At 51.7% G+C, this 27,279-nt stretch overlaps 4 protein-coding genes across 20 annotated transcripts in view; 1 reads left to right on the top strand and 3 right to left on the bottom strand.

Moving 5' to 3' along the window:
• Positions 1-27,279, bottom strand: part of rps5 (ribosomal protein S5) — a 335,501-nt gene that overhangs the window by 158,214 nt on the left and 150,008 nt on the right. The gene's annotated exons all lie outside the window — the stretch shown is intronic.
• LOC138752530 (valine--tRNA ligase, mitochondrial-like) lies at positions 261-3,454 on the bottom strand. Its single transcript, XM_069915335.1, has 2 exons — positions 3,221-3,454; positions 261-2,568 (listed from the first exon to the last, which is right to left on the bottom strand). Exons 1-2 carry the CDS (start codon positions 3,389-3,391, stop codon positions 2,458-2,460), a joined length of 282 nt encoding a protein of 93 aa, XP_069771436.1. The 5' UTR covers positions 3,392-3,454; the 3' UTR covers positions 261-2,457.
• ppp1r11 (protein phosphatase 1, regulatory (inhibitor) subunit 11) lies at positions 6,289-15,721 on the bottom strand. 2 transcript variants are annotated; one of them, XM_069919347.1, is made up of 4 exons: positions 15,616-15,721; positions 9,271-9,468; positions 8,459-8,567; positions 6,289-7,089 (listed from the first exon to the last, which is right to left on the bottom strand). In XM_069919347.1, the coding sequence occupies exons 2-4, from the start codon at positions 9,364-9,366 to the stop codon at positions 6,902-6,904; spliced, it is 393 nt and encodes a 130-aa protein (XP_069775448.1). In that variant the 5' UTR covers positions 9,367-9,468; positions 15,616-15,721; the 3' UTR covers positions 6,289-6,901. The 2 variants fall into 2 exon arrangements, with proteins under 2 accessions (XP_069775448.1, XP_069775447.1); XM_069919346.1 differs by lacking the exon at positions 15,616-15,721 and adding an exon at positions 11,667-11,747.
• LOC138754684 (RNA-binding protein 4-like) lies at positions 15,466-26,549 on the top strand. Of its 16 annotated transcripts, none has more exons than XR_011351874.1 (8): positions 15,466-15,721; positions 17,562-17,868; positions 20,524-21,230; positions 21,462-21,638; positions 22,826-23,245; positions 24,140-24,559; positions 25,017-25,208; positions 26,127-26,549. XR_011351874.1 is itself a non-coding variant. In XM_069919345.1 (4 exons), the coding sequence occupies exons 1-3, from the start codon at positions 15,617-15,619 to the stop codon at positions 21,219-21,221; spliced, it is 1,110 nt and encodes a 369-aa protein (XP_069775446.1). In that variant the 5' UTR covers positions 15,466-15,616; the 3' UTR covers positions 21,222-21,230; positions 26,127-26,549. The 16 variants fall into 16 exon arrangements, 1 of the variants encoding a protein (XP_069775446.1); XR_011351878.1 differs by having other exon boundaries at positions 24,140-24,289; positions 24,471-25,208; XR_011351879.1 differs by having other exon boundaries at positions 24,140-24,280; positions 24,471-25,208.

Consider the following 27,279-nt stretch of genomic DNA (forward strand, 5'->3'; position numbering starts at 1 on the left):
TTATAAGACAACATTCCTACAACATCCAACATTTTCCTTATTCTCCTATTTCTATCTTATTTATCCCCAATCTCCCCTTCCCCTCCTGAGTTGTCCTTTATCCCTTGTCGGACAACCACATCTCCCCTCTCCATTTGGATTTGCGAATCCACTCGCAAGCGTCAACTGATTTTGCAGTGACTGCTATTTCCCCTCACCCCGCCCCCCCAGAAAAGATTTCACTTTTCATATGTCACAAAGGTCATTCTTTTAGTTCCCTCCTTATTCTCTCTAATCCATTACCTTCCCTTATTAATTCTTGTCTATACTATCTATATTTTCCTCTAAGTACAGATACATTCACGTATGCACATTGTCTCTATTCACTCTTATACCTCTTTACCCGCATACATATCAATCGTGATCATTTTTACTCTCATTACCCGTCTTCCTCCCTCAGTCTATTTTTGTAATTGTTCTGCAAATTTTCGTGCTTCTTCTGGATCCGAGAATAGTCTGTTTTGTTGTCCTGGAATAAATATTTTCAATACCGCTGGATGCTTCAGTATAAATTTATACCCTTTCTTCCATAAAATCGCCTTTGCTGTATTGAACTCTTTTCTCTTCTTTAGGAGTTCAAAACTTATATCTGGATAAATGAAGATTTTTTGCCCTTTATACTCCAGTGGTTTGTTGCCCTCTCTTACTTTTTCCATTGTCTTCTCCAGTACCTTTTCTCTTGTAGTATATCTTAGGAATTTAACTACAATAGATCTTGGTTTTTGTTGTGGTTGTGGTTTAGAGGCCAATACTCTATGTGCCCTTTCTATTTCCATTTCTTGCTGTAGTTCTGGACATCCTAGGGTCTTAGGGATCCACTCTTTTATAAACTCCCTCATATTCTTGCCTTCTTCATCTTCCTTAAGGCCCACTATCTTTATGTTATTTCTTCTGTTATGGTTTTCCATTGTATCTATTTTTTGAGCTAGTAGTTCTTGTGTCTCTTTAGTTTTTTTATTAGATTCCTCCAATTTCTTTTTTAAGTCTTCTACCTCCATTTCTGCTGCTACTGCCCGCTCTTCCATCTTGTCCATTTTCTTTCCCATTTCTGTTAAGGTCATCTCTATTTTATTCATTTTCTCTTCTGTGTTGTTTATTCTTTTTCTTAAATCCTTAAAACTCTAACGGAATATCTGACACAATGACTATCCATCCTTTACAGATCCATCTCCACCTGTTGGGCAATCCCCAGGATGCTTCTTAAATTTTATATTCTAACACATGCAGTATTTTATTCTTGAACGAGAATAAGTCACAGGAGCAGAAATAGGCCATTCAGCCCAACGAGTCCGCCCCACCATTTAATCAGGAGCTGATCCATTTCCCCTCTCAGCCTCACTGCCTGCCCTTCTCCCCATAACCTTTGATGCCCTGGTTATTCAAGAACCGATCAATCTCTGCCTTAAATATGCCCTATGACCCAGCCTCTGCAACAACCTGTGGTGACAAATTCCACAGATTAACCATCCTCTGGCTGAAGAAATTCCTCCACCTCTCTGCCCTAATTTCTAAAGAGGTGTGGTAGAAAGTGTGCTGACCAGCTGCATCACTGACTGGTACGGGGACTACCAATGCCCCTGTTCACTTCAAAAGGTAGCAGACATAGCCCAGGATATTGCCAGGTAAACCCCCACTCCCCCACCATCAAGAGCATCGACGGGGAGCGCTGCCGTTGGAGAGCAGCAGCAATCGTCCAGGATCCGCACAACCTGGCACACACTCTGTGCTTGCTGCTGCCATCAGGAAAGAGGTATCGAGGCCACAAGACTCGCACCACCAAATTCAGGAACAGCTGCTCCCCCTCCACCTCAACGACAAACTCAATCAGGTGTCTTACTTGTCCAATTTATTGATTTTTGTTCTCTCTGTATTGCTCAGTTTGTTTACATTTCTTTATTTATTTACCTGTACATTCTGTACAGTTTTTCTTTGCATAATCATTAAGTGGTGATTCTGCTTGGCCCGCAGAAAAAAAGAACCTCATGGTTGTATGTGATGTCGTGTATGGACTCAGACAATATATATTCTAATCCTTTCAATCCTGAAGTTGTGCCCTCTTGTTCTGGACTCACCCACTGTGGGAAAACAATCATTTCTGCATCTAATCTGTCCACGCCTTTCAACATTCAAAATGTTTCAGTAAGATCCCCCCCACCAATTCTCCTAAATTCCAGCGAGTACAGGCCAAGAACTTTTATCCAATTATTATTTTAAAGAGCTGCCATACCCTTGAGCTCAAAAATCAACATTTCAGATGGGAAGCCTTCATCAGGTTGCTGACAATTCTCTTCCCCTCCCCTGCTGCTGCCCTGTTTGGCCGAGATCCTCCAGCGACTTGGCATTTTGCTCCAGATTTCAGCATCTGCATCTCTCGTGCTGACGTCTGCATGACGTCAGATTGGGGACCTCACTTTCCACTCACCCGGAACACCAGACCAAAGGTTCCCCCCTACCTTTCTTCTCCCCAGGATGTGTTGGCACGTCATAAGTAATCACTGCCGGTTCTGTCCACCTCAGTTCATCCTGGAGCTGTGGAATTGAGAGGCCAGGTTATCCCGTGGGAGGTGGGATTGGGTTTCGGTCATCGGGCTTGTCGAAAGGCGGTGGACACCGCCCAGGATATCGCGGGTAAATCATCCTTCTGTCCGCCCAGCTCTGCCGCCGAGAAACGCACAAGCGAGAGGGTTCGGCGTGGCCCTGATCGGAAAGGGTCACCTCACCAAAGCCGCTCGCAGTGAACAGCATTGAAACAGTTGGAGGACATGGATGCACATGAATGAGGAAATCAAAACACAGGTCCCCGCTCCAGAGCCCCTCCCATAGCCCTTGTTCCCACGAGGATCCTCACATCATGGGGAAACCCCCACAGAAAAAACCCCTCCCCACGGGGATCCCCCCTCCAAGGTGAAGCCCTACTACAGGGAACCCCAGCCACCCCATAATCGAACTCCACCCACAGAAAACCCCATTTCCCCACAGGGAACTCCCGCCCCCCAACCACTCATCCCACCCCCCCCCCCCGACCCATCCCTGGTCTTTCAGCCCCCGAAATTCCCAACCCCCTCCAGTCCTCACACCACCCCCCCCCCCCCACCACCACCACCACCACCACCACCACCACCACCCAGTTTCCCACTCTCCCACAGTCCCCCTGGTCCCTCCTCCCCTCCCCGTCCCTCACCCCGCCGGCCGCGCTCCGCGCCTCCACGGCCGCCTGCCGACGCCTCCGCCGCTCCTCCTTCTCCTCCCGTTGCCGGGCGGGCCCGGCTGGGCCGCTACTCCAAGCCCCGGGGACGGAGCCGAGCCGCAACCGAGGCCGAAGCGACGCTCCCCGGCAGCAAATGAGCGCCATTTCGCCGCGCCAACCCGGCTCACCTCTCACCCCGGTCAACCGGACGGGGCGGGCCTAGCGGGGCCGGCCGGCCGGAAGGGACGGGATTATGTTCGAGCTGTCAATCACCCAGGAGCTCACAATCACCGGCCGGACCAATCTAACCATCCCCCCGTAAAACCCCATCAACACTGCCCCCCTCCCAGTAAAATACCGAACACTGTCTCCCCTCTCAGTAATATACCCATCAACACCATCCCCCCTCCTAGTAAAGCCCCCATCAACACCGTCCCCCCCCCGTAAATTACGCATCAACACCACCCCCCCCCGTAAAGCCCCCATCATCACTGTTCCCCCCTAGTAAAACCCCATCAACACTGTCCCCTCTCCCAGTAAAACCCCCATCAACACTATCCCCCCTCCCAGTAAAGCCCCATCGACCCTCCCTACCCCATAACCCTCTATTTTTCATCCATCCATGTGTCTCTTAAATGCCCCCAATCCCCAGCAGTGCATTCCAAGTCCCCACTACTCTGTCTAAAAGATTTACCTCCGACATCTCCCCTAAACATTCCCCCTTCACTTTGTACAGATGTCCTCTGGTGTTTGCTGATCCCGCCCTGGTAAACAGGTGCTGTTCATCTACCTGATCTACACCTTTCAGAACCTTGTAGACTATCGTCTCCTCTCATCCTTCACTCCAAATAGTCCCATCTCTGCTAACCTGGCCTCATGAGAACCATTTCCCAATCCAGGCAACATCCTGGTGAATCTCCTCTGCCCCTTCTCCACAGCTTCCAGATCCTTCCTGTAATGAGGTGACCAGAACTGAACACAATACTCCAAGTGTAGTCTCACCAGAGGTTTGTAGAGTTTTAACGTGATCTCTTGACTCTTGACTCCTGAACTCAATCCCCGACTCATGAAACCCAGTGTCCCATGGGCCTTCTTAACTATCCTATCTCCCCATATGGCGATCTTGACGCTAAGATCTCCCTGTTCCTCCACAGTCAAAAATCTGACCATTAACCACATACTTGCCTTCAAGTTGATCCTTCCAAAGTGACAGATTGCTCCAAATCCAGGCTTGATCCTGACCTCAGTGTGGAGTCTGCACGCTCCCCCTGAGCATGGGCTCTCCAGTGCCTCCCAGTTAATAGTCTCCGAGTGGGTGGGCGATTGTCACAACCCCCATCGTCACCCTTGTGATGGACCTGTGGGCGTGGGCCCCTTCATTCGCCCTTTGTCTGCATCCACTGTGGCTCCCACCACCCCCCAACCCCCCCCCACCCCCACCACCACCATCTCCAGATTCCAATGACCTGACAGGTCGGAGCCAGAATCGTTTGGACCCTTGACCTAGGAGCCCTGCCGGAGATAGACACCGGCTGACCCCACGGGTTCACCATTGCCTGATCCAGGGCAGATTGTGGGGCACTCAGGGAATGGCAGCACGTCTGACTGCCTATGGAGGGCTGGGCAGCAGCGCAGGGTAGGGAAGCCCACTTGCCCAAGTGGCACATGGCAAGATACCACCAGGAGGGCAGCGCGGTTAGTGCTGGGTTCAAATCTGGCGCTGGCAGGAAGGAGTGTGGACCGAGGAGAGTCATGTGACCACTCCATTTGGACCCAGTGGAAGTGTTGAGGGGCACAGAACTTCTCCGTCTGGACCTGGTGGAAGTGTAGAGGGTCATGTGACCTCTCCATCTGGACCCGGTGGGAGTGTGGAGGGGCACGGGACCTCTCGTAGGAAATCGCAACACCTGCCAATCAAGGTTGGACTCTGCCCACCCATTAGTGCCCACCTCAACACTGGCCCTTTTAAACGACCTGGTGATTTCCTGAGCCGCACCCTCCAGCTTAGTGTGGCACCATACGCATCAGTTCTTAGACGAGCCCTGACGTGGAGCACGCTGAAGGAGTTGCTGGTCAGGTGTACACTACATGGAGATCAGGGTTATTGTTCTCTGTCGTAGAGCATCTGAGCCATGCCCACGTTAGACCAGGAATGTGGGGAAGTGTATTGTAGTCCTTGGTTGTGATTAAGTCCGCATGAACAGTTGCTGGGATCGCCTGTGCCAAATCCGATGTGACTGCCTGCCCCGTGTTGTGTGATTGGGAATACCTGCATGTATTCTCCCTATTGCAATTGACACCCTTGCGTATGTTTCAATAAAGATCAGCGCCTGGGATTGTCTGATCTCGGTCGTTAAGCAGGCTCAGGATGGGTCAGTACTCGGAGGGGAGACCACCTCGGAACACCAGGTTCCTGTGAGGGGTGCTGGATAAAGTGGCGACTCTCAGCCTGCCTTCCAGTTGACAAAAGTCAAAGATTGTCACAAATGTTACCTTCTAAATGTAGTAGTACGTGACAATAACGGAGCCTTTACATTTATTTCTGCTTTCAGCCTGTGTCCAGACCCACTATTCTTCCTCCCCCCCCCCCCCCCCCCCCCATATCTGGGTGGGTTTTCCCCAGGGCCTCTGGTTTCCTCCCACCCTTCAAAATGTGTGGGGATTGTAGGTGTAGGTGTAATTGAGTGGCCCAGGCTCGTGAGCCGGAGGGGCCCGTTACTTTGCAGTTCTCCTAAACATATTTTAAAGACCTGGAGCAACGATGCCATCTCTTTCTAACAGTGGAGATGTCAACGGAGGAGGGAAGGCGTGGAATGGAGGTAGATGGAGACAGTATTTGGTTTAAGGGTCACCCTCTGATACAGCCCCCCACAAACAGCTGGGCACTGGGAAGGGCAACTCGGAGGCTGGTGTTGTCACCCACGTTCCTGTCGCGGTCAAGAGACGGACGTTGCCGGTGTGGAGACAGACCCTCGGCGCCCCTACCCCCCCCCCGCCCTCCCCTAGTGTGTGTTGTGCCACCCAGTTGCCCCAGCACCCACATGATTTGACGATCCCCTCTGTTTCGTGTTCAGCGAGATAGTTTATTTTGGTTCGTCTGATCGTGTTGGGGGGAGGGGGGGTGAAAGAGAGGGGGAGGGTAAGAGGGAATGCAGACCGCACCAGACGCTTCCCCCTTCCCCCCGGGCTCTGAGCTCCTCCCCACCCAGGAACATCTGCCCAATCACCTTTCTGTCCTGGGATCCGCCTCTTCTCCCACCCTCCCCCGGGAAGGGCTCAGGCCCGGAACTCCGACTGCCTTCCACTTCCAAGGACCAACACCCCCCCCCCCCCCGAGGGTCCTCCTGAGCCCATGCCCTGCTCTGATCACCCTGCCTGCCTCTCCCCTCCCACCCCTCCCCCAACAGCCAATCAGCTTCAGAATTATCTACACCGTGCAAGCTTGATTGGCAGGACTGCAGGTCCAATGGCTGCATGCACTCATCCAGGATCCACAGCAGTGGCAAGAAGGTTCCTGCTTAAATAAATTACAAATTTACACATCATGTGTTTTTTTTAAAAAAACCCTTTCCTCTAAAGAAAAGCAGACTTTGTGGCCAGTGTGCCGAGCCAGACATTGGGGAGGGGTGGGACAGGTGGAGAGGGATCCTGTCCGCTCAGGCTGGCCCCGCCTCATCAGTTCTCGGGTGGGTCGCTGAGTCCGTGATTGGGGTGCCGCCCGGGTTCCCCGGGATGCTGGCTGCCTCCGGCGAACGGCTTCTTGTGGCCCCTGACGCAGTGGGCGTTCCCGCAGCCGACATCTTCATCCTCGCTCTCCGACGAGCTTTCCCCAAAGGCCCGTGGCTTCTCGTAAATGCAGCAGCCTGCAGTCGGGCGAGAAGCCCCGTGTGAGATGCAAGAGCAGATGGTTTGACGAAGGGCTCGAGCCCGAAATGTCGGTTCTGTATCTTTACCTTTGCTACATAATGGACACTGTGTGACCTGCTGAGTTTCTCCAGCAACTGAGTGTTTTAAATTCAACCCATTGAGTCTGCCTTGTCATTCCATCATGAGCTGATCCATTCTCCCACTTGGCCCCACTGCCCGGCCTTCTCCCCATAACTCTCGATGCCCTGGCTAATCAAGAACCCATCAATCTCCGTATGTGTGAAATGTCTGGTTGTGTGTCTCACCGAGGACCGGAGAACCGAGGAGGTTCGCAAGGATGATTCCGGGAATGAATGGGTTATTGTACGAGGAGTGTTCGACAGCTCATGGCCTGTATTCGTTGGGATTTAGGAGAATGAAGGGTGGGAGGATCTCATTGAAACATGTCAAATGTTGGAAGACGTGGATAGAGTAGATGTAGGAAGGTTGTTCCCCATGGTGGGAGGAATCCAGGTCAAGAGGGCACAACTTCAGGATTGAAAGGCGTCCGCTTAGATGAGAGAAGCGGAGGAATTTCTTCAGTCAGAGGGAGGTGAATCTGTGGAATTTGTGGCCATGGGTGGTTGTGGAGGCCGGGTCATTCGGGGTATTTAAGGCAGAGATTGATAGGTTCTTGATTAACCAGCGCATCAAAAGTTATGGGGAGAAGGCTGGGCAGTGGGGAAATGGATCAGCTCACGATTGAATGGTGGGTCAGACTCGATGGGCTGAATGGCATATATCTGCTCCTATGACATGGTTTAAGGAACAAGGGGCTCGTTGGGGTTCGGGGGTCCGCTAGGGGAAGGTGGAGCCGCTGGGGTGGGATGGGGGTGGTGGCGGGTGGCCCAGAGGAAGTAGGAGGGGAGTCAGAGGAGGAAGGGGGGGCCCAGAGGAGGGAGGCGGGCTGGAGGAGGGAGGAGACCCGGAGAAGGAGGGAGGGGAGCCGGAAGAGGAAGGGGTAGGCCTGGAGCAGGGAGCCCCAAGAAAGAGAGAGGGGGGCCAGAGGAGGGGAGAAAGGGTGCTGGGGAGGGAGAGGGGACGGAGGAAGGGGTGGGCCTGGAGGAGGAAGCCCCTAGAAGGTGGGAGGGGGCCGGAGGAGGAGGGAGGGGCCAGAGGAGAAAGAGTTGGGCCTAGAGGAGGGAGCCCCAAGGAGGGAGGGGGGGCCGGAGGAGGAGTGAGAGGGGCATGGAGGATGAGGGAAGTGGGGTCGGAGAAGGAAGGAGGGGGGCCACAGGAGGAAGGAGGTCCCAATGGAGGAGGATGGAAGGGGGCCTGGCGGAGGCAGAGGGATGTGGTGCGGGCCTGTGCAAACAGCGCACTTACACTTGGATGAGCGGCGTCCCAGGTGCTCATTGTCCACCGTGTCACTCGACCACTCCACCTTCTTGTGGGTCTTGCGTTTCCTCAACCGGATGGTGAGGCTGCGGTTTTCCTGGGAACAGGATAGACGGAGAGGAGCAGGTCAATGTCCTGGAACACAGATTTAACCCTTGGGTATCCCAGCATCGAAACGATCCCCAACTCACTCAAGCTCCCTGTCCTCTGTTTCTTCTTCTCAGCCAGGGAGTGGACTCCTCATATGCTGGTGTCCTGACACAGTCCCACATATCCTTGGAGTCTACAACCCTTGGAAGCCGTTGCCGTTCACAGGTGTTGCCATCTTGGGCTCGGACCCCACAGTCGTGGGATTTTAAAATTAAACACTGTCGGCTCCTTTAACGGGTCGTTCAAAGCCTGTACAGAGCCAACAGCGGTGGAACTGGGCAGTTGGACCCTGCGGGGGAGTGCTGTGTCTCTGCTCCCTGCTCTCCTCAGCGGATGGACCCTGTGGAGGAGTGCTGTGTCTTCAATCCCTGCTCTCCGCAGGTCTAATCAGCGAAAGCGCTGCCATTTTTGTTACCTCTTTATTCCCCCTTCAATTTAAATATTAAAAGAACTGCCTGAGAGTCCAAGAAATCTGGACCGACATAATCCTCGAGCAGTCCAGATTTTGGGGATTTTACTTGGATTTTTCCAAGTTGAGGAAGCCCATCCTCATCGCCGTGGACCCCAGGGTCCCCCTCCCTGTCTAGGACAAACCCCAACCCACCAGGGGTCTCTGGAGCCACAGGGACAGTGCCAGAAGGGGCACTCACCATGTCTGCAGGCTGGGTTCCATCCACAGTCTCAGTGACGGTCGCCGACGCGCCCGCTGCCTCTGACATCCCACTGCGCTCGGCGTCTCGTTCCATCTGCACCGGGGGTGGGACTGTGGGGGGGGTGGGGGTGGGGTGAGAACAACTCTGGGCGCCAGTAGCTGATACTCGGCTGGGAGGTCACCGTGACGGTGATCTCTGCGGAGGAGAGAGAGAGAGAGAGAGGAGTAACGCATCAGTACAACCACCAGAGAGGCTCCCAATCACACAACAGCTACTTGGCCTGTCAGGTTACTGCTAACTCTCCATATTTCCATCCCCCACCATCACTTTCAGACCCTTCCCGCAGTGATTTACAGTGACCAATAAACACTCAGCATTCAGGAAGAAAGCAGAGCACCTACAGGGGGAGCGTGCAAACTTCACAAAGGCTGTGCTGGTGGGATTCGAACCCAAAGGGAACATGCAAACTCCACGCAGACAACATTGTGGAGATTGAACCCAAAGGGAACGTCCAAATTCCACACAGACAGTGCCAGTGGGATTTGAACCCAGGGGAGAGTGCAAACTCCACAAAGACAGCATCAGTGGAGATATAACCTGGGGGAAATGTGCAAACTCCACACAGACAACATTGTGGGGGGAAACTGAACCCAAAGGGAACTTGCAAACTCCACACAGACAGTGCCAGAGGTGGGGAAATCAAACATAGTCTGGGGAGTGGCGAGGCAATGGCACTACCAGCTGGCCACAGTACCAGCATCGAGTGTCCAAGGTCGAGGTACTGAACCATCATCACAAACCAAAAGGGTCCTACAGCAGGGAATGTGTTCCATTACCATCCTCTCATCTCCAGTGAGTAGCACAGCATTGGAACGGGCCATTTGGCCCATCATGTCTGTGCCAATCACGATGCCAATACAAGGTAAAGGTTCCATTATTGTCACGTAATACTACCTTTTGAATGTAACATACATGAAATCCTTTAACTTTTGTCTACCATAAGGGATCTGTTATTCATCATGTATAAACCCCACTGAACCCCTCGATTAGTCCCCAGCCTGTACCTCACACTCAGGGATCTGTTATTTCCCAAGTACAAATTCCTTTGAACCTCTCAATTAGTCCACAGCTTGTAGTTTACACCCAGGAATCTGTTACTCACCACATTAAACCACCCCCCCCACCACCCTCCGAACAGTCCCCAGCAGGGGTCCCAGAACAGATCACTGCAGAATGAGGAAGCACACAGGATGAAGACAGATCAGCTCGTTGAATGGCGTAATGACATCCTTGTGCTGCTCAACGTCAGCAAAACCAAGGAGATGATTGGGGATTTCAGGAAGAAATCAGGGGAACACGACCCAATCCTCATCGAGGGCTCAGTAGTGGAGAGGGTCAAGAACTTCAAATTCCTGGGTGTCAACATCTCCAATGATCTGTCCTGGAGCCTCCAGGTCGATGCAATCACAAAGAAGGCTTGTCAGCAACTGTACTTTGTGAGGTTTGTGAGGTGTCTGAGTAGATTCGGTATGTCACTGATAACTCTTGTAAACTTCTACAGGTGGACTGCGGAGAACATTTTGACTGGCTGCATCACTGACTGGTACGGAAGAGCCAATTCTCAGGAAAAGAATAAACTCCAGAGGGTTGTTAACTCGGCCTGCAACATCACGGTCACCAGACTTCACTCCATTGAGGACATCGACACGAGGCAGTGTCTTAAAAAAGCAGCCCCTATCCTCCATGACCCCACCACCCAGGCCATGCCCTCTTCACTCTGCTACCATCGCGAAGGAGGTACAGGAGCCTGAAGATGAGCACGACGACGGCTTCTTCCCCTCCGCCATCAGATTCCTGAATGATCAATGAACCAAACTTTTCGTGCACTATTAAATTTAGTTTCTTTTATAGTAACGTGGGCAGATGGTTGGAATACGGATGTTTGCACTGGGACGTTGCCGCACAACACCGAGTTTGATGACAATGGACCCCGATTCTGGGAACTCCCCTGGCCACTGACCCTCAGGCAGCACATTTTCCATCCCCGACTACTCTCTGCTTCCTACAGAGCCAAGGCGGAGGGTTCATTCATCAGCTGCAGTGAGCAGGTTGGAGGCAGGGGAGACCACGGATCAGCCAGCCCCACCTTGACAGGCTGGGTTCCCTCACTCACAGGTGAGGGGATCCTCACTCACAGCTGAGGGGATCCTCACTCACAGCTGAGGGGATCCTCACTCACAGCTGAGGGGATCCCCCCTCCCCTCCCCCCTCGAGGCCACGTGGTGCGAGGGGAAGACCCCAGTTCCTGGTGAAAAAGGTCCCTTTACCTGAGCCTCCTCCCCAACCACCACCCCCCACCCCCAACCCGGTCACCCCAGCGCCATCGAACACACCTTCCCTGGAACCTCGGCCCCGGTCCGCCGCCTGTCCACTCCCCCCGCTTCCCTACTTCCGGTGCTCACCCGGCAGTCTTCCCACCGCCATGTTTAATGTTGGCGATGCAGAAATGGAAGTCGCCATCTTTGATGCAGGAAGTGGCCAGGCTGAAGCAGCCCTCAGGGAAGGGAGGTTCTTTATTACAGCCCCCCCCTCCCCCCCCACCCCCGCCAACCCCGGTCAGATTTACAGTCAATAATGACCCCTTATTGGCAGTACAATAAGAGAGCTGTGCACAGATAAAGAAATGTAAACAAACTGACTGTGCAACAGAGAGAGGGAGAAAAATCAATAAAGCCGCCAAAGTTAAATCAGAATTCGGTGTTCTGCAGCAATCATATTCTACCATAAAAACAAATTCAATTTAACAGTGCACGAAAAGTAAGAGTGTCTTTGGTTCAGGAATCTGATGGCAGCCGGGAAGGAGCTGTCCTTGTGCCGCTGGTCTTCAGAATCAGAATTTATTGCCATGAAATTCGGTACTTTGCACACGCATCGTGGTGCAAACGTTCATATTCTAACCATCCTGTAACATTCCTATTTAAAAAAAGCAATAATAGTGCACGAAAAGTGAGGCCGTGTCTTGGGTTGGTTGATCATTAAGGAATCTGATGTGGCAGGGGGTTGGGGTGGTGGGGGGGAGAGAACCCATCCTTGTGCTGCTGGGTTCTCACTTCAGGCTCCTGGATGTTTTCCCCCTTTCCTGATGCCAGCAGCGAGAACAGAGCGTGTGCCAGGTGGCGCGGGCCTTTGACGATTCCTGTCGCTCTCCAACGGCAGCATCCCTGGAGATGTTCTCGATAGTGGAGAGGGTCTGCCTGAGACGTCCTGGGCTGCGTTCACTACCTTTTGCAAGGCTTTACGTTTGGAGGATTTGGTGTCCCCGTACCAGGACATGATGCAGTCAGTCAGCGCACTTTCCACCACACCTCTGAAGAAATTTGCCAGAGTTTCCATTGTCAGATTATCAGAAGAACGTTAGGGTTCAAATCCATACACCCATCAAGGTCGCTGCATAGGTTGATAGAATGTTTAAGAAGGCCTGTGGGACGCTGGGTTTCATTAGGGGGACTAAATTCAGTAGAGAGGTCATGTTGCAGCTCTACAAATCTCTGGTGAGACAACCCTTGGAGTATTGTGTTCAGCTCTGGTCACCTCATTACAGGAGGGGTCAGAGGAGATTCACCAAAATGTTGCCTGGATTAGAGAATATGTCTTATGAGGCAAGGTTATCAGAGCTGGGATTTTTCTCTATGGAGCGTAGAAGGATGAGAAGAGACTTAATAGAGGTCTACAAGATTCTGAGAGGCATAAGGTGGATGGCCAGTGCCTGTTTCCCAGGGCAAGAATAGCAAACACCAGAGGACGTCTGTACAAATTGAAGGGAGGGAAGTCAAGGGCACGTATTTTACACAGAGAGTTGTGGGGGCCTAGAATGCCTTCCCAGGGGATGGTGTTGGAAGCTGAAAAAATAGGAGGTATTTAAGACAGGCACATGGATGGAAGAAAGACAGAGGGTTATGGGGTAGGGAGGGCTTAGTACATTTTTTAATATAATATATGGGTTGGCACAACATCGAGGGCTGAAAGGCCTATACTGTGCTGCAGTGTTCTATATTCTATATTGTATCGAACCTCCACAAACTCCTGAGGAAGTCAAGATGCTGACGAGCTTTCTTCACGATGTAATTCAGGTGTCGGGTCCAGGAAAGATCGTCCGCGAGAGTGACTCCCAAGAATTTAAATTCACCTAAAAATGCAATGTTCGTGATGCATGGGTTTAGCAATAGGAGGAATTCTTGATGATTTTTGTTTCATTGAGAAAAGGTCAAGTTCGGTGAGTTTAAAGAGAGATGTGTCTGGACACAAGGGTTTGCAAACAATCTTTTATCAACACAATAATTAATAAGAAAAAAAAATTATAAGGGAGTGCGGGAACCGATTGTAATTGGAAACAAACACGAAAGAATGTTAGACAGTTCACAAATATTAATTTATACAGGCGATGCACCCTATTAGCAGAGGTTACTTTTTACATATTTCCAAGTTAGAAGTTTTTTTGAATATTACCTAACTCTATCCCCACTACCCAGGCCAGGCCCTCTTCACTCTGCTACCATCGGGAAGGAGGTGCAGGAGCCTGAAGACAAACACCCGGCCTCACAAGGACGGCTTCTTCCCCCCCCCACCATCAGATTCCCGAACGGAAAATGGACCACAGACACGGCCTGACTTTCTCTTTTTTTCCCCCAATAATTTATTTATTTTTATATGCAAATGGCACTGTGACGTGTTTATGGCAATAAATTCTGATTCTGTTCAAAAGAGAGAAATATAAACAAGAAGGCAATGCAAACAAACTGCAGTCCAAAAAATAAGTATTTTGTAAGAAATAACGTGCAAAGTCCGAGTCCTTTAAATGAGTCCCTGATTGAGTTTGTTGTTGAGGAATATGATGGTGGACGGGGAGCAGCTGTTCCTGAACCTGGTGGTGCAAGTCTTGAGTATTACATCAGAAACCCTGGCAAATTTCTACAGATATGTGATGGAAAGTGTGCTGACTAGCTGCGTGGCGGTCTGGCACACTTTCCTCCACACCTCTGTAGACATTTTCCAGGGCTTCCAGTGTCGTACTGAACCTCCACAAACTCCGGAGGAAGTCGAGGCGCTGACGAGCTTTCTTCACGATGCCATTCGTGTGTCAAGTCCAGGAAATATCTTCCAAGAGAGTAACGCCCGGGAACTTATGTTTGCTCACCCTCTCCGCCTCTGATCCCGTAATGATCACTAGATTGTACACCTCCGGAGTGGCGCAGCACAGGGGAAAGGCCATATAACATTACACCAAGAGTTGGGAGTGTCATGCAGTCCAGAAAGTCCCTTTGCCCCAATTGACCTATACTGATCATTAAACAGCCTCCACCCCCCACCCTTTTACAGTGGTCTGCATCAACTCTGGGAGAAAAACCGTGACTCCATCTACACCAGTGGTTTTCCAACTGACAGTCCATCTTAAGTAATCCCTATGCCATCAGTACTCTGTGATTAGTAAGGGATTGCTTAAGTTTGGGTGTGGGTGGGAAGGGAAGGTTGATAATCACTGCTCTTGAGCAATTGTTACTGAAATATTTTGCTTGAGAAAAATAGTCATTGGCCCTGCTGTGCATCTCCAGCACCTGAGGACCTTCCTATTAGGCCGCACATGCAGGGACCTTGACTCTTGGTGGCTTTAGACTATATCAGAATTTAATTTAGTCTTGGACGGCAACAATATCTTTCGTGATCTTCCACCAAACCCCTGGAATTTCTTTCCAATGGCATTACCATTCCCAAACCCAACTAAGTTCTACCAGGGAGCCACGTGTTGGCCAAAGCTCCTGAGGCCAAGAAGAAATGTGGCGACACCCTAACTGTTGCCAGGACAAAAGATGGCGGCGCCCCAACCGTCACAGAAATCATGCAACTTCCATTTGAGCAGAAAATCTGAGAAATTCTTGTCAGAAATCGTTATAAATGCGGATTTCAGTCTTTTCTCCTTTCGTGCTCATTTTTCTGTGACTTTTCACCGCCAGAGCAGACAGTAAAAGCGAGGTTGCTGGCAGAGGAGGAGGCCCCGAGATAATTGACGCTGAGGTGAGCCACTCATATGCAGGGTAGGAAGATTGATGCGCTGAGCGCTCCAACGGGCGCTAGTCCGGCCCGCCCCCCGGGACGAAGCCAATGGGGCGAGGGCAGAGGCGGGGTTTAAGCCCCCCCGCCGCGAGTCCACGGACGCCATTTCGCGTCACGGCGAGAGACGGGGCAGAGGGGTGAGTGCGGCTGGGCCTTTTTCTCTCCGAAGCAGCTGTCCATCCTCCTCGTCTCCCCAACCCGACCCGACCCACCGCCACCTCGCCCCCCGGGCACCATGGTGAAGATTTTCGTCGGGAACCTGCCGCGACCGACCACCTCCGACGAGATCCGCGCGCTCTTCGAGAAGTACGGCGACGTGAGCGAGTGCGACCTCATCAAGGTAAAAGGGGGGGGGGGGGGGAGGAGGAGGAGGGGTCGGCTGCCGTGGCAACCGGCTGAGTGGCACCGTCCGCGAATGACGTCAGTGGAGCAACAGAACAGCTTCTCTGGGTCCTATTCCAAGTTTTAAAAAAGTTTTTATAGAGTTTAATTAAAAAATCAACACATAATCAACTAGTAAATGGCCTAAATCATACACCATAACCTGTAAATCCAAAACATAGCCATAATTAATTGCTTAATTCACTCCAAAGCATTAAATCAGAATTTATGGTCATGAAATATGGTGTTTTGCGGCAATGTCAGGGGGCAAGATGTATTGCAGTGCACTAATACAAATAATTGAGCACAAAAGGTAAAGTCAGGCCGTATTGGTCATTCAGGGATATGGTGGCATCGGCAGGACGTATATTAAAATTGGAATGATCCAGAGATTAGCGCGGCCACTGCGCAAGGATGACCTGCAAACTTTCAGGCTCCCGTCGCAGAGTGAACAGTTGACACCTTAATGATATTCTCATAGATAATATTGAAAAGGAAAGTTGTAACCCGGTTGCACAAGCGCAGCCCGACGAGATGACGTTCTCCAGTCCTCGGTGCAAAGTTCGCAGACACAACTGGATAGAATGCCCGTAAATACATGCAAGGACAAGTATTTTGTTGTGGATAAATAGAGCTTTGTATCAGTGAGCCTCTTGGAGGGTCAGCGTTCTCGCTGGCCCATGGAAAGAAGCTGTTCCTCAGTCTGGTGGAGCTGTCCCTGCATCTCTTTCCTGACAGCAACAGCTGAAAGATTCACTTTATTATCATAGTAATAAAACAGTGCCCTATTACAAGAAACTTTGCCTGCTGCAAGGCAGACAGTTTTGCAACCGACAGGAATTGCCTTTTGCTGTCTGACTTGCAATCGGAGAGAGAGATTCCCCCCGCCCCTGCCCAGATTCAACGTGTCCACGGATTCGCCTCTAGCACTCTAACATTCTGTCACAAAGCAGCAAGCTACAAGAGGGCTTTAATTAAAATTGATTATCAGGCACACTCTTATTCCCACAGGTAGGAGGAGGGAGGGGAATGTGTTTAGGAGGCATGGGTCCTTTGTGTGCTGGCTGTCTCTCCTTGACAGCAGGAGGTGTAGATGGAGGGGATGGAGGTTAGCATGAAGATGGTGACCTGTCTTCACCTCCTCCTTCAGCTTGGGTGGACCCTGGCGCCCCCTTTCAACGACTGTATATACTCATGTATAATAGTTGATCTTCCTCCCCCCCACGCCATTTTTAACCCAAGCTACTCGCCCATCCGAGCTCCCATTGCCCCAGCCGCAGATCCTCGCCCCAGCTGTCCGCTCATCCGAGCTCCTGATGCCCCAACCACCCCCTCCGCCAGATATCCGACACCCAGACTGTGAATCCTCACCCTGACCACCCGCCCATCTGAGCTCCTGATGCCCGAAAGTGGATCTCTGCCCATCCGAGCTCCTGATGCCCTGACCGTGTATCTTCGCCTTGGCCATCTGCCCACCAGAGCTCCTGATACTTTAGCTACAAACTCCTAGGTCCCGGCCGCCAGCCCATACAAGCTCCTGACTGCGTACTTACCACTTGGTCCCGCCTATCCGAGTTCCCGACGCTTTGAGCAACGAAGGTACTTACTATGGTCAAAAGAATGATCCGTGTAAAAATCAAGCCTCCCACAAATTAGATCCTAAAAAAATTGGACAAAAAAACACGACTACTGCACAGGTATATGCGGTAACTAAAACACCCCCTTGGCCAGGGATCATGTGGGCCTACACTCCATTCACTAATATTACCACACATTAGTCTCCGTTTCCTCCCGAACAGAACTATGGGTTTGTGCACATGGACAACAAGGAAGCGGCCAAGGTGGCCATTGAGAACCTGCACCACTGCAAGCTGCACGGGGTGGCCATCAATGTTGAGGCCAGCAAGAGCACAACCAAGTCATCCACCAAGCTGCACGTGGGCAAGGTGAGCCCCACCTGCACCAGCCAGGAGCTGCAGGCCAAGTTTGAGGAGTACGGCACTGTCCTGGAGTGCGATATCATCAAGGATTACGCCTTTGTGCACATGGAGAGAGGGGACGACGCGATGGCAGCCATCAAGGGACTGGATGGCACTGAGCTAAAAGGTGATGTGGCTATGGGGCACAGGTGTGTGGCCCTGTCTTGGGGCTGTCAGGTCCACAATCGGACCAATGGGGATATCATGCCCCGGTTTTAATTCATGTTGGGTTGTTTTAGTGTATCAGAACCTCTTGAATCACATAGAATAAATTCCATCTCCAATTTTTCCAGCTGGTTCAGATCCCTCTGCAAGCCTTGAAAACCTTCACTGTCCACAACGTCTCCAATCTTAGTGTCATCTGCAAACTTGCAGATCCAATTTACCACATTATCATCCAGATCATTGATAGAGATGGCAAACAGCAATGGACCCAGCACCGATTCCTGAGGCACACCACTAGTCACAGGACTCCAGTCTGAGAAGCAACCATCCACCACCACTCTCTGGCTTCCCCCATCCAGCCATTGTCGAATCCAGTTCACTACTTCACCATGAATAATTAGCGTCTGAACCTTCCTGAGAGACCTTGTCAAAGGCCTTACTAAAGTCCATGTAGACAACATCCACAGCCTTCATCTACTTTATTGGTAACCACAAAAAACTCTAAATTGGTTAAACATGACCTGCCACACGTAAAGCCACATTGACTATCCAAATAATTGTATATCCGATCTCTTCGAACACCTTCCAATAATTCATTTACTACTAAAGTTGGACTCACCAGCCTATAATTTCCAGGGTTTCTTTTGGTGCCTTTTTTTAAACTGCGGAACACTGCGTGCTGCCCTCCAGTCCTCCTGCACCACACCTGTGGCTAAGGACATTTTAAATATTTCTGCCAGAGCCCCTGCAATTTCTTTACTAGCCTCCCTCAAGGGTCCACATGAGCAAAGGGTCCAGGAAGCACAGTCAAACTGTTTTTCAGGGCCGTAGTTTCCGAAGGTGGATGGGAGCACAGAGTTAGCATTACAGTCCTATCAAGCCTATTAATGGAGGAACGAAAGAACACTTAAATTTTATTCACAGCACAGTACAAACTCCTTACAGAGAGCGTGGGATTTGAACCCCTGTTGCTGGCACTGTAACTGCGTTGCACTAAAGCTGAACTAACTTTGCCTCCCACAATCATCACCCTTTACTTCAGAAATCAACTTGACCTCCGTTATGGTGCACTGAGCGTCCTCAAACTCTTGGATCTGTCCAAAAATGCACTGTCGCCACAAATTCTGTGCCCATTTCCCACAAACCTGTCATTCTGTAAGAACAGTCGCTCACTTTCCCCTGCGTTCTTGCCCTTCAAACACAGTTTGACCACGCACTTTTCTCAGACTTTGTGCTGTGGTTGGGTTTGGATGGCTTGAAAAATGCCCGCGACGACATCTCTTGCAGTCCCATAAATCTCCCTTTGACCTCTTCCCGATCGTGTTTTTCATCTAAAAGATTATCCAGGACAGAGCAGAATTTTTCCCTGTCAAAATATTGGAAGCAAGCCAATGCCTTTTGTCACCTGTACCCGGGAACATTCTCTGACTGCTGCAGACCATTTGGTGTTCTGGGTTCCTGTTTTATCCAGAGCTGAGCTTTTTTTTTATAAACGGGAGTGATCTTTGCCAGTAACTAATCCCCTCTTGTAGCATTATCCAAGACCACCCCGACTGCAGTTCAGCTGCTAAATCTACATTGTGTGCTGATTTTTCCCTCAGTTGCTCTCGTCCATCTATGCTGAGGCACTATTGAAACTCTAAGCTGTGTCAGGTTTCTTCTTCGACGGGATCCTACCCACTAACTGCCCCTGGGGTCCGTTTTCACAGGCAAGAGACCTCTCACTTTATTCACAATAAAAAAACAATGCTAGAGAAACTCAGCAGGTCAGACAGCAACGGTAAAGATATGTAACCTTGTGCATCTTTATCTATGCTATATAAAGGACACTGTTTGACCTGCTGAGTTTCTCCAGCATTGTGTTTTTACTTCAACCATAGTGTCTACAAACTTTTGTGTTTTAACTTAATACACAATAAATTATTTACTAAAGGAAAACCATTTAAAGTCTGTTCCCACTCTTACTTTTATCCATACATTCCCATCGCTGTTAATTGTTACATTTGATTCTGTTTACACTATTACCACTTCTTTGGCACCGCATTTGTTTGACAGACTTCCCCTCAGTCTTCGCCCCTCAATGCCTGGTAATGGGAGGACTTTAAACAGGACCTTCCCCATGGCGCCCTCGCGTTGTCTACCCCAAGCCTCAATGCGTCCCTCAGCACGTACTCCCACAGCCAGTCAGCAGCGTTCACTTCACTGACATCTCCGTGTTCTGGAAGACCAATGGGTTTTGGGCAGAACCAAGGGCGTCTTTCACTGAGTTGATGGACTTCCAATGGTTCTGGATGTCGGACTCTGAGCAGGCCATAGGTCAGGTGCAAACCTCATTGAGCAGCCGCAACAGTGAAGTGACTGGCTGTAGCTGTGCTGTCACTGGTAGAATCGGGACTGAGATCATTGGGAGGGAACTGTCGGGGCCATTTTCTGTGCTTCCTTTGAAGCCTCCGCCCCCTCAAGGAATTGTCCTACTTCCACCTTTCACGGCATTACTGAATCTTGCTTCTGTGGGGAATACTCTGGAAGTCCTAGCAACAGTCCTTTAATGGGAAGGAATTGTCTCGGCTTCCCAATTCTGTGTAATTAACTGGGAATCTCCTTCTCTCTGCTGCAGGCAAACGAATACACGTTGAGCTATCCAAGAGCCGGCTGCGAGTGCAGCCGGGGATGGGTGAGAAGAATACCTGCTTCCGGTGCGGTAAAGACGGCCACTGGTCCAAGGAGTGCCCGACAGACCGACAGGATCTGGGAGTGGGGTTCACCACCGACTACCTGGACCCCTACACCCTGCCCGCCCGCTACGGGGACCAAGCCTTCTATGACAGCCGCTACGTCGACTACTATGAGAAGTACCGGGCAGGGGCATATGGGGCAGTGGGGACGCCCTACCCTGACCGCTGGGGCACACAGCTGGGGGCCTACGGCGCCAGCTTGAGGGAGCGCATGCCAAAAGCGCTAGAGGCCTACAGCCAGGGTGCCATCTCCCAGCCGCCCACGTACTACGGCCGGGACCGGAGCCCCCTGCGCCGGGCTGTGGTGTCGACTGTCACCGACTATGCTACGGCCGCCACGGAGTACGCTGCGGCTGCCACTGCCTCTGCCACCGCCTCCGACTATGCTGCCGCCGCCGCCCGCTACGCTGCCCAAGAGTACGCCGGTTACGGAGCCTCGGCGGCCACCACCAGCGCCGACTACACCAGTGGCAACTACGCCGGCGCCGATTACGCCTACAGCTTCGAGTATGGCGACACTGGTGCCAACAGCGCTGCGGGTGAATCCTACGCAAGCCAGGCCCATTACTCTGCTTACTAACTGAGAAAGGTGAGTGAGAACCCACCCGGGGCCCTTCCCCAAGTTCGGCATCACCGCAGTCCTCCCCCGCCCCTCCAACTTCGCGGTTGGGACAGCTCTTCCCGTGAACAGATTCCGGAGAGAGCCCTCGGAACGTCCTGTTGTGTGCATGTGCGAGGAGGGTTTTTTTGGGTCTGACTGCTTCTACGACGTGGAGAATCGAAGCTCTCGCAGTGTCGGTCCCTGCTTTCTCATCCTCAGGTGCCCTCCATCCTTCCGCCTGCCTGCCTCGGAGGGAGAGGAGGAGGAGGAGGCGAGGAGCTTCCCTCCACCCGCCCCCACATCTGCAGTCGGATCGCGCCTCTTCTGACGCACGACGCCTCCCAGAGAGCCGGCCTCGGTCCTGACATTCTTCCCTGGCTAATCCCCTGTCCTGTGGTAGGTCAACGCCTTCCGTCTCAGCGACGAGTAACGAAGCGACGGCTGTCCTTTCTTCACCGCGCCTCGCGTTTGTGTGGCGGCGGAGGGTCTCCAGGCTCCTGCCCACCTCCAGCCTCTTCGGTCGGGACTGTCGGGGGTGAAACTAGACGACCCGTCCCCAGTTTTCCAAAAAAAATCTGCCTTTCCCCAGGCCGAGGTCATAAACACTACAGCTTGACAGCTGTTCCTGGCACTGGTGCTTTGTCCCTCTACCTTACAAATGTCCACACAGCAACCAGTTTGGGTTGTGTAGAGTTCAGCTCTGGGCATCCACCAACCATCGTCCATTGTGTATTACACTCTCCCCTCCCTTGTCGCATTACGGGTGCGACCCTGAACACCTCTCTACGCTTGAGGTCACTGAACGATGGCTCTTAATATTTTGGGCCATACTTCCTTCTTGCTCCCAGTTCCTGGGATTCTGCTCCCAGCGGTCAATGAAGTACAAGAAAGTTGTTCCAGCCATAACGTACAGCTTTGTAAGAGGTGAATGACTTCTGTTAAATAACACCTTGGTGCTTTACTTCAACACCACCCTCCCTTTTTCCATTTCCCTGGGTTGCCTGCAAATCCATGGCCTGGCGGCCTTACATTCCTTGCTGAGGACTGCCTCCTCTGCCCTAGTCCCAGTCCCTCCTCAACCACCCTCAGTTTTGTGAATCATGGGAGAGATGACCGCAAGATCTCACGGCTCAGAACGTGGGCCCTCGGGCTCTCCTTCAAACCCATCTCACAGTCACACTTGGAAGTACAGATCTCTTGGCAGATGAGTGACGCTGCCACTCCCCCCCCCCCCCCCCCCCCCTCCCCGGCAGGAGAACTGCTCCTCTCCACTTTAGGCATTATGTGTCCTGAACAATGTCCGACTGTCCTGAACAATGACCCGAAGTCACTAAATCTATTGGCTTATTTAGCAAGCTTTGCACTGGAAGGTTAATTAGACAGTGGTTAGTGAAGATTTTTAGTTAATTTTAGGATTCAGTTGGAATTAGTATAGATTTGTACTGCGTAGTCACAGAATGTTGCTTGCTCCACCCTTTCAGGCCCTGCACCTGTTCGAGAAAAGAAATTATTCCTCAAATTTTTTTTTTGTTTAATCCCTCACCCCCAACTTGTTCTTTTGTCTCTCACTATTCATTGTTAAGACTTTGAAGTTTGTGGCTGGCCAGCAGAAGGCGATGTCTGATACACGGGCTGGGCATGTCCAGGTGAGGTGGCAGAAGCCGTTGTGCGTGCGGGCTTGTTCGCAGGGCTTTCCCCCTTGCTGTTGACAGGTTTCTCGACCCTGTGGTGCGGGTGGGGGGGGGGTTGGGGGAAGAGTCCAGCTGCGGTGCTGCTGCCCCACCCTCCGCAACTGCTTTGGCGGATCTACCGGCGTCACGTGGGGTGCCGGCGTTGGACAGGTAGGCTGAAGCCCTGCAGTGCCTCCATCCGCTCTGGCGGACGTCCCATGGGCTGCCCGCGTCGGACAGACAAGCTGAAGCCCCGTGGTGCTGCTGTGCAGATGGAGTCGGCGTGGTGAGGCAACAGTTTCCCTTTGGACCTGAACCAGAGATCCCTGTGAGGTAGGAAGATGGGTAGTGTTCGTTTCCTCCCCCCCCCCCCCCCCATGCATCAGTCAATAGTTGCGATGTGGGAGAAGGAACTCCGCACTTGTGGAGAGAAAGCGTCGATGTTTAGTGCCAGGAACTATGTTGATGAAGGGCTCCGACATGAGGACGTTGATTGACAGTTCTCCCCGTGGAGGCTGTTTCCCCAGGTTCGAACTACAGTCAAAAATATGATCCGTGTATAAGTCAACCTGAAAAATTGGTCCAAAAATTTGAGTTACACTAGTATTTACAGTGTTTGACCCCCAAAGATGAAGTTGAACCCGTCCTCTCCACCACTTATTCCAGCAGAGGCAAGCAGCCATGGTTTTGGTGGGGGGGGGGGGGGGGGGGTTGATTGTGCTCTATTTGCCATTTCCTCCTCTGCTCCCACTAGGAACACATCCCACCTTCCCTCCCTGCTGAACCCACCACCCTAAGGAGCTGATGGCCCTTTCCGGGGTCATTTACCCTTGTGCAACCTATCAGGTCCCAAGTGTGGGGAGCTGGGAGCAACTCGGGAGTCCTCCTTCCCATGTTCCCAAGCCAGCCTGAGTTGCTGAAACCAGCACCGGTGACAGGGAGGTTGCCTCTTGCTGCCACCCGATCGAGGCTGTTGGGTCCACGGTTGTTCAAGACATATTCTTTTCCAGCCCTTTTGAGAGGCAGTGGTGGTTTGTGTTTGATTGTGGAAGTGAAGAGTTCCAAGAGACACCCTTATCAATTATCGTGGCGTCTGTTGTTGGTGGTATTTGCCATGATGCCGTTGCCGTGCGTGGTGTGGTCTGAATATGCGGAAGAACGGTGGGGGTTGGGAAAAGTGGAGGAATGTCTCTGATCGTGCCCCTCCCCCCCCCCCCCCCTTTTCAGGAACCACTAGCCTGCTTCCCGTCTGGAGGGTAGTCACCCCTGGAGAGCGTGTGGGGACCATCCAGGAGGCACCATCCTTCCTCTCCGGCTGCATGGAAAGGGCGTGCAGGGAAGAGAGGCCCAGAGTGTGCAGTCTCCCAGGCCAGTCATGTTGAGTGCAGAGTGCATTGGCCGGCGGTGTTGAGGCGAGCGACGGGCGTCGAGACGTTTAATGTCTGATAGTGTCGCTGACTGGTTTCATGTGCGTCTTTAAAAAAAAAAACCACTGCAGCTCGCGGCGGTTGTCGAATGAACTGAATTTTGCTGTGTCATCTCCCCTCCTCTTTGACAGTGTTGGGCCTGTTGGAAACTCAGTTCCAGTTCCCACCATCGGAGCCTGTGGACAGTAGAAACTCAGACTAGCTTCAGGTTGCATCCGTGGTAACTTTCGCGGCAGCTTGTTTCTCCTCTCCGTGTTTTACATTTCTGTTGGAACTGTTCACTTCTCTTCCCCTCCTGCCATCCTCTTCCCCCACCCCCACTCCCCACCTTCCCTCCTGCCTGTCATCGGGCCGCGGTTCCAAAGTGGGGGTGAGTCCCCAGTGGCCTTCATCCTGTTTTATTTTCCCTTCTCTGTCCGGTGAGTGTCGGAACAGCGCGCGGCGCGGGTCTCTCGCCACACGAACGTACACGCGATCACGTACGCCTCTCCGCCCACCTTTCCTCCTTTCATTCCCTTCCCCCCCCCACCCTCTCCCCACTGCCTCCTTCCCAGAGCTGGAGAGGAGCAGGGGGACGACCCCCCCCCCCTCCCCATCCCCCTCCTACCCCCTTCCCCCACTGGCGTGCAGACAGCGCGGCTGCCGAGTTAACTTCCTGCTCTTGTCCACTTCCTCAGTCGCCATCTGCAGCAGCGGCCACGCTGGAGAGATTGAAGTTCAGTTAGAGTGCGGACACAGGGGCCGGGAGGCTCCACCAGTAACAGAAATTAAACTGACTGGCTGCTCGATGTGTGATCGCAAGCTAAAAGAGGAATGCAATGTTTATCGGCTCCTGGAGACAGGTCTTCCTATTTCCACAAATCCTGCCAGTGCGTAGTGCCTCTATTGCAGTAAAGGTTTGCCGCGGCATGTGACAAGTGTGCTCATCGAGCAGGCTCTGTCACCAAGTCCCAAGCAGAACCAGCGACTAAAGTGTTGGTCGAAGCAGTGGGTCTTTTAAGGCCTTAAATGAGGAAAGAAAAATGGAGAGGTTTAGGGGCGGATTTCCAGAACTGGGGGCGGAGGGTCAGGGGAGGAGGTCTCGGAGGGGCGTAGGGAAGCGGGGGAGCTGGAAGAGATTGGAGCACAAAGGCTGCGGCGCACTGAGGGAACAGTTAGACCTGAGACAGCAGCGTCGGGTTAGAGTCTGGTCGTTGCGTACGAATGCGCTATTGCTGAGGGGTGAAGCTGTCGGAGTGTCCATCCCCACGAGAGGAGAGGGAGCTGCTCTCCTCTCGCCTCGCCAACCCAGGCTCGCTTTTGGATCGGACACAGCGGCATTCAGTCGCCTCTGGCAAAGTGACTGGGAGCAGGAGCCCTGGGTGAATTCCATCTCTTTTCCCTGACCTTCCCCTTCCCCATCTCTGCTCTAACATCAACGGCAACAAGACTTGTCCCCTCTCAACTTCCTCTTGACTTTGATTTTTATGTAAACAGCTCAGAGTGACGGACTTCTCTCCTGTGCTGAGGTGGTGGGCTCTGAACTGGCTGCCAGGGTAACTGACAGGGGCAAACAGGGAGGCTTTGATTACTTCAATTCTTCTCCCTTCTCTCTTTCTTCCCCCCCCCCCCCCTCTCTTCCCCACCAGGAACTGTTTGCCCTTTTGTTTGGACATGTTGGGCCACAGTGCCAGCAGTAGCAGGGTTCTTAACCTGAGAAGGCTCTTGTCAGGCCAGTTAAGTGTGCAACCTCCACCTGTGGCAATCAGAGTGTCTTTGAACAGCCTGTGATGTGCTTCCTTTTGCAGATTTGGTAACAAGATCGCGGTTCCCCAACTACACACACAAACTCGGGTCGTACCTTGTGCGGATTACACTCACCGTCGGGATGTAGCGCGGAGGACACCGTGAAAATACTATCTGTACACAGAGAATGTTGGTGTTTCCTTTAAAATACTGGCAGAGAAAAGAAAGTTCCTGACTTTTTTTTTAATTTTAATGTTTTTGTTCCCCAAGATGATCTGTGACTTTTTTGAAGTTCTCTGTTCTCTTTTTTAAAAGAAATAAAGATTTCTGGGGTTTTTGGTTTTTGTATTGCTGGCAACTGTTCAATCATGGTTAAGATCTCGCTGGCAGGGAACAACCCCTGGGTTGAAGCCTGAACATCACCTTGAATCAGCCACCCTTCCTTTTGTAGAACCCTGCAAATAAAACAGAGTATTTGAACTCCACGCAGAGTCCGTGTGCAGTTGCTTTGGTCTCCAATCTCGAGGTCGCCATGCAGGTTAAGAAGGCCCATGGGACGTTGGGCTTCATTAGTTGGGGATTGAGTTCAAGAGTCGAGAAGTCACGTTACAGCTCTACAAATCTCTGGTGAGACTGCACTTGGAATATTGTGTTCAGTTCTGGTCGCCTCATTACAGGAAGGATGTGGAAGCTGTGGAGAGAGGGCAGAGGAGATTCACCAGGATGTTGCCAGGATTGGAGAATAAGTCTCATGAGGTCAGGATAGCAGAGCTGGGACTTTTCTCTGGAGCGATAAAAGCTAAGCGGTGACTTAATAGAGGTTGACAGGATGATGGGAGGCACAGACAGGATGGATGGCCAGTGCTTTTTCCTCAGGGGAGAGATGGCAAACACCAGAGGACGTGTCCAAAGTGAACAGAGGAAAGTTTAAGGTTTTTTAAAAATTAAAAATTTGTTGTATATATGAATGTCTACACTGTGATGGTTCAAAACAATGAATGTCGTGATAATAAATTCTGATGGTCTATGTTCAGCCTTGTGGACACGTGCAGAAACCGTCTGTTCGAGCTGATTCTACACTAATTCCACCACAGACAATTTAGTCTGGCCGATTAATCTACCAGCACCTGGTTTTTGGAATGGAGAAGAAAGTATAAGATATAGGAGCAGGCCATTCAGCCCATTGAGTCTGTTCTGCCTTTCCACTGTGAGCTG

This window comes from Narcine bancroftii, chromosome 2 (assembly GCF_036971445.1).
Source record: "Narcine bancroftii isolate sNarBan1 chromosome 2, sNarBan1.hap1, whole genome shotgun sequence".
Classification (NCBI taxonomy): domain Eukaryota; kingdom Metazoa; phylum Chordata; class Chondrichthyes; order Torpediniformes; family Narcinidae; genus Narcine; species Narcine bancroftii.